General features: G+C 58.7%; 1 protein-coding gene across 2 annotated transcripts in view; it reads right to left on the reverse strand.

The window, feature by feature from the left end:
- Nucleotides 1-6,301, reverse strand: part of LOC103806632 (beta-arrestin-1) — an 11,153-nt gene that overhangs the window by 2,163 nt on the left and 2,689 nt on the right. The window contains exons 2-13 of one of the 2 annotated variants that reach the window (XM_009079341.1): nucleotides 4,764-4,794; nucleotides 4,115-4,175; nucleotides 3,543-3,587; nucleotides 2,878-3,074; nucleotides 2,212-2,271; nucleotides 2,031-2,098; nucleotides 1,425-1,560; nucleotides 1,261-1,345; nucleotides 1,086-1,158; nucleotides 568-705; nucleotides 286-369; nucleotides 56-79 (exon numbers count right to left, since the gene is read on the reverse strand). In XM_009079341.1, the coding sequence (XP_009077589.1) occupies nucleotides 56-79; nucleotides 286-369; nucleotides 568-705; nucleotides 1,086-1,158; nucleotides 1,261-1,345; nucleotides 1,425-1,560; nucleotides 2,031-2,098; nucleotides 2,212-2,271; nucleotides 2,878-3,074; nucleotides 3,543-3,587; nucleotides 4,115-4,175; nucleotides 4,764-4,794 (1,002 nt within the window). The remainder of the gene's footprint in view (nucleotides 1-55; nucleotides 80-285; nucleotides 370-567; nucleotides 706-1,085; nucleotides 1,159-1,260; nucleotides 1,346-1,424; nucleotides 1,561-2,030; nucleotides 2,099-2,211; nucleotides 2,272-2,877; nucleotides 3,075-3,542; nucleotides 3,588-4,114; nucleotides 4,176-4,763; nucleotides 4,795-6,301) is intronic. The other variant, XM_009079342.1, reaches the window with a different exon arrangement.

The raw sequence follows: 6,301 nt of genomic DNA on the forward strand, positions 1-6,301 counted from the left end.
TGCACTGAGGGGCTGCAGTGGGGACTGGGGGTTGTTGGGGAGAGTGGGGAGTTACCTGGAGGCGAGATCTCCCAGCAGGCTGGCATGGGTCAAAGGAGACAACACATTAGTCACTGTCCCTCCAAGGACATGCGACCCCTCCCACCTTGTGTCCCCCCACCCCGTGCTACTGAGTCCCAGGGGAGCTTTAAGGGGGTGATGGGCCCCATCTGCAGTACAGACCAGGCCCAAGTAGAGCAAGGGAAGAGAGGAGGTGCAGAATGGTGGGGGGTCCCCAACACTCACCCTCCTCGTGACACCACCAGCTTCACCTTCACCTTGTAGGAGACAATAATGCCCAGGATCTCCTTGTTGGCTCCATCTCTTAACCTGGAGGAAGGGGCAGGTGGGCATCAGCGAGGGAATGGCTATGGGGACCAGACCCCCTGTCTTCCTGAAGATCCCCCCACAGGGTCTTCTCCACCCCAGGCATCACCCCTGAAGCAGGGGCTGGATGCCCACCAGGGCTGGGTCCTGCCCCTGCACTGCCGGAGGGGACAGGAGCCCTGGGATGGTGGAGGGGCTCACAGCGTGCTGGAGGCCAGGTTGGTATCCTCATGCTTGAGCTTCCCATCCAGCGCCAGCCCACGCTTCTCCCGGTTGTTGGCAAGGAAGGGTGTCAGGGTGTAGACTTTGCAGAATGTCGAGCTCGGGGCCACCATGTCACTGGAGATGACAGCCACCATCAGTCAGAGCCCCAGTTGCCCCCAGCTCCCACAGCCCCAGAGGGCTAGCCTGGACATCTCCATCCCAGACCCAGCCTGGAACACATCTCCATCCAACCCTGGTGAACTTCTCTAACCCAGCTCCAGACCCAGACCACAGATCTCAATTCCTGCCCCAGCCTGGTGAACATCTCCATCCCAGGGAATGCAGAGGATGATGTCTTCAAGATGCCACCAAAGCGAAGGTCTCCATCTCTCCACACCTCCCACCAGTCTCTGCTTGCCAAATGCAACATCCCACTGGGGCCACGCTGCAGCAGGAGACCTCCAAGGCTCCCCTGAGGTCCCCAGGGCCCCTTGCAATGTCCCCAAGGAGCTCACTCAGCGTCCTCCACAGCCACCGGGCACTTGTACTGGGCGGTGTTGAAGAGGCAGATGTCTGCATACTGGCGCACTGGAGCAAGACAGAGAAAGATGCGGGTCAGGGCAAGCCCTTGCTGGGACAGGGGTGGAGACAGGGACACCAGTGGGGTGGGGGACACAGCCCTCTCTTCACCTGAAATCTTGATCTTCTTCACGGTCTTGTTGGTATTGTTGGTGACATGGACGTTGACACTGATGGGCTCTCCATGGTAGTAGATCTGCAGGAGAGCAGAGCAGGGGAGACAGTGAGGTCCCTGGGGTCACCTCACCAGCATCCCCTCCCCAGTCCTCACCCACCTCCTTGTCCAGGGATGCCTCGAGGTGCAGCGGTTTGTCTGACATGAGGAACTGCCGGGTGGTCTCTGCCATGGGCTGGGGGCCAGGTCGCTCTGGCGCGTACTGGACCTTACGGATCACCAGGCGCACCGAGTTCCTGTGGGAGACAACAAGAGGAGAATGCAGGTGGTGGGTTGCCCACAGGCCACCATCTTTCTTGGCCCATTTTGGGTCAAATCCTCTTTTTTCTGGTCCGCTGGGTCAGAAGATGCTGTGGGACATCTCAGCTGGATGCCGACCAGGGCTCAAGGGGGCAGCCCCATGGCCAGGCCAGGTTAGCCATGTAGCCCCACAGCAGCATTGGGGTCCTTGCACAGTGGTGGATGTCTCCATCTCAGGCCCCAAATCACCTCTGATCCATTCCTACCCTGAAGAAATCTTCAAGCCACCCCTATCCTAAAGAACATCTCCATCTCAACCCCAGCCTGAAGAACATCCCAATCCCAACCCCATCCTGGGGAACACCTGCATCCCATCCCCATGTCAACCATGGTGGGAACAAACCAGGATGCCTCTTCCCCACTGCCAGCACCCCGAGGATGCCACTCCCATATGGGCTCCACTCACCTCTTGTGGATCTTCTCCTCCAGGTTCTCGGCACAGAAAGCTTTGACTTCATAGTCCACCCCACAGGCCTGGAAACCAGGAGGAAGGGTAAAAGAGGCAGGGAAACCTCTCTGCACCCCCACTAGGAGGTGACCCCAACTAGTAGCTCACTAGTGTCACAGGGACAAGGGTGACACCTTACCTTTCCCGTGTCCTCCGGGCCTGGCTGCAGCGTTACAGAGCAAGGCAGGTTGGGGGGGATCTGGAGGGGAAAGGAGGGTGAGGAACTTTTCAGAGGGCTGCCAGCACTTCCCTTTCCTGCCCATGCTGGAAGGAAGGAAACCCAGGAAAGATTTCCTCACTTCCTTATTGTATTTCTCAATCCTCAAAACATTACAAACAATACATTATTTAGGGGGTTTAATTAATCAGGGGGATTTGGAGGAATCAGGGCCATTTGTGAGGCCATGGGGCTGAGCCCTGTAAAATGTCACCAGGTCCCTCTGCCAGCTCAAGATGGGGTGCCCACCACTGCCAAAGCTGTGCGAGGGAAATCGTGGGGGCAGGTGGATGAAGTGGAGGTCTACCCCCACCCCATTCCCTGCCAGAGCTGCCTGGTGCTGATATGGACCCCTGGTGCCAGCACAGACCCTCTGGTGCCAGCATGGATCCCCAGTGCCGACATGGACCCCTCAGTGCTTCAGTTATCTTGCAGGTGGTTGTTTTTCCCTCGTGAGTCTGAAGAGCCACCACCAAAAGCTGCATCTTGAACACAGGTGGCAGAATTTCAAGCCCCAAGGTCCCCAGGACAAGGATCATCGTCCCCTCCAGCACCCCGGCAGGAGCACTGTCACCCAGTGTCACCTACCTCGAAGGTGAAGGGGTAGGCGTGCTCGCCCAGCTTCTTGATGAGCCGCTCCTGCAGCCGCGTCAGGGGCTTCTTCTCCTCGGGAATCGGGGGGAAGGCCTGGGCATTGGCCACAAACAGGTCCTTGCGGAAGGTCAACCCTAGCACATCCAGGTCCTCGCGACCATAGCGGAATGCGCAGGTCAACGTCACGAAAACTGGGGAGAGTGACAAGGTGGGGAGGTTGGTAGCAAGGTGACATCATCGTGTGGGATATCATGGAGGGGGCTATCATGGAGTGGTGGCACCAGGGGTTGCTGACATCATGGTGTGTGGCATCACAGAGAGGACCATCGTGGTGCGGGGCATCACGGTGTGGTGGCCTCATGGTGTGGGGTATCACGGCATGGGAGCATCAAGGCAAGCTAGCACCCTGGCTCATGCCAGTGCCATTAGCAGTGGGAAGCAGTGGTGGTTTGAGGAGATGCCAGCTGTGCTTTGGGGTGCCCACCACAGCACCCCCATTGTCTGCAGGACAAGGCACCTACTGTAGGGACAGGGGGCCAGAAAATGTCACCTGAAGGCCCAGAGATGCCAACACCTGGGCAGGACTATGCAGGGACACCCGTCACCTCCTACAGAAGTGCCACCTCTGCATCCCCAGGGACCACAGGGGGAGCCATTACCTTTTCTCTCCTTCAGGTATTCGGGATCCACCAGCACCACTCCGTCTGCAAGGGAACAGCTGGGTCAGACACACACCACTGGAACAGGGGGACGCGCTGACAAGGTCAGGGGACACACTGGTAGAGTTATGGGACATGCCACTGGGGTGGGGGGACACTGCTGCAGGGGGGACACACTATCAGGGTGCATGCTGGTACGGCTGTGCTGGATGTGCAGGCAGGGTTGGAGGGGACATAGAGGCAGGGTTTGGGTGACACACTGGCAGGGTCAGGGGGACATATGCAGGCAGGTTTTGGGGGGACACCAGCAGGATTAAGGGGGAATGTGCCCCTACACAGAAAGGCATCACCTCTGAGCTGCCAGCTGGAGCTGGGGGACACATACTGGCAGCACAGGGACAGTCTGCACCCACCACACCCAGGGTATGTCCAAAGCCACAGGGGACATGAATATTATCCCAAACCAGATGTCTTCTGCTCCCCAAACCCCTTCCTCACCCTCAGACAGCCCAATCCACCCCAGCATGTGTGTCTCTCCCAAACTGAGCCCCCACCTTCCTGCCCCCACATACCCACGGGGTCCACCACGTCAATGTGATCCACGAAATCCCTCTTCCCCAGGTAGACGGTGAGCTGTGGAGGGGGGACAGGGCATCAGGGGTGCCCAGAGCAGCCCCTCAGGGTCCCCCCATGTGGTCACCACCTGCCAGGGTCCATGTCTCCCACGATCCCTACGTGTCACCCTGTCCGTGTGACACCCAAGAGCCAACCCCACTCCATCCCAGGCAAATCCTAGAATCCCTCCAGATGTCCCCACAACTGGAGGCACTTTGCATCCGAAGACACCTGGGACGCACCCCAGGGGCCTGTCCCCCTCTATAGGGCAAGGCTGAGCCCCCCAGTGTCACCCTCTCACCTTTCTTCTGATGGGCAAACTAAGGCACAGTGCAAGAAGCTATCAGGCAGGAGGTTTGGGCATCAGCCCCTGCTGCCAGACCCACAACGCTCCCCGGGCAGGCTGCCTGAACCTCAGGACCCCAAAACCCATCTGCTCAACCCCTAATCTTAGGCAATCCCCCCCAACCCCACTGTGCCTCAGTTTCCCTTCCCGCTGCCATGGCAGCTGAGGCACACGGGGAATGGGTGTGAAGGAATGTGCCTGTCCCCCACTCCTGGCCATGCTTGTCACCCCACAGCTTCCCTCTGCCATGTCCCACTTACCTTCCCGTTGGGACTGGCTTTCTTAAACACCCTGCAAGACAGCAAACAGGTTAGTGGTGGAGCAGAGAACACCCTCCGCTCCTGAACCCTCCACTTCCAAACCTCCTGCTCCACTCCCAGCCCCCTTCCCATGGAGCAGTCCAGCCCACCCCTGTGAAGGGTCCCTGGGGGAAGAAGCACCTGCTAGCACAGTCTCAGGCACTGCTGGCACTGCCAGCGCTTGGCTACTGATAACAGGTGTCAGGACACCAGCCCAGCCCATCGCGTGAGCATGGTGCCCAGACACCAGTGTGATGTGCAGCAACACCCCAGCATGCAGATGCCCCTGGGGATGGGACTCTGGGACCACAGGGACAAGGTACCCAGGACGGGGGGATCCCAAGGGATCAATACCTCACACAGATGCATCCCAAAGCCTCTGGAGAGGTGAGAAGAGACTGGGGTGCTCCTGTCCCCAGGGCTTTCCATGCATCCTCCATCCCATGGCAACAGCACCCAGGCACTCCCCTCAACATCCCTCTGCAAGACTCCACGGAGCCATGGGAGAAGGAAGTGTGTCCAGCATGCTACTGCCGGGAATGCCGGAGCATTCCCAGCCTGCCTGCTGCAGGCAGGGAGCGGGAAGAGGCAGGCAGAGCTCCCTCACCCGGCCCTGCCAGATTTCAGAGCCTGCCCTGGCACAAAGCCACCCGTAATGGGTTCTCCTCGGATAATCCCTGCTCGCCTCTAAATTCCATTAAAACCATCCGGGAAGATTAGCACTGGTGGCTCAGGCTGGAAAAAAACAATTTCCCAGGGCAGCAGCTTGGCTCTGCTGAAATGCCAGAGGCTGCTCCGTGATGCTGGACCCTCTGCCGCTGCCTGGGAAGCAGGATCCAGCTCAGATGAGGGAGCATGGGGGGTGGGGGAGTTTGGAGGGCCTGTGGGTTCCTCATTCCCTCACCCCCAGACAAGCCCCAGGAAGTGACAGGGGCTGGATAGACCCTCTGCCAGGCACATAAATACTGGGGACATCCTGCTGGCTGTTCCAAACCACCAGGAATATTGAGAACATCCCACTGGCCCTTCCCAGGTGGCCTTTCCTCGGGGAGTGGAGCATGCTTGACTCTTCCCAGCGAGACAGGAGAGCACTTCCATGACGGATGTTTGGTGTGAGGGTGTGCCGGCAGCACAGTGAGGGTGGGATCCTGTGCCGGTGCAAGGAAAGCCAGGATTAATGGGAATGCTGATTCAATTAAAAAATTGTGGTGCATAAAGGGCCTGGCTTGACAGGGCAGGGCTTCAGTACCCCACAATCAATTGCGTTTGAAGGCCATGGGGGGATTGGAGCACCCAGTCTCCAGAGACAGGGATGGAGGTGCAATGGATGCATCCTTCTGGGAGCCCAGAGCAACTAACAGTGGGATTTTCTTGGGCAATTAATGAGGCATTACATAAAAGCAGGATGGGTAGCATCTCCTGCCAGCCTGTCACCCCTCTGTCACCCCACAGCCCTCCACACACACCAGCACCCTGGGGAGACCCCGGAGAGGGTCCAG

The sequence above is a fragment of the Acanthisitta chloris genome, unplaced genomic scaffold (genome assembly GCF_000695815.1).
Source record: "Acanthisitta chloris isolate BGI_N310 unplaced genomic scaffold, ASM69581v1 scaffold16127, whole genome shotgun sequence".
NCBI classification, from domain to species: domain Eukaryota; kingdom Metazoa; phylum Chordata; class Aves; order Passeriformes; family Acanthisittidae; genus Acanthisitta; species Acanthisitta chloris.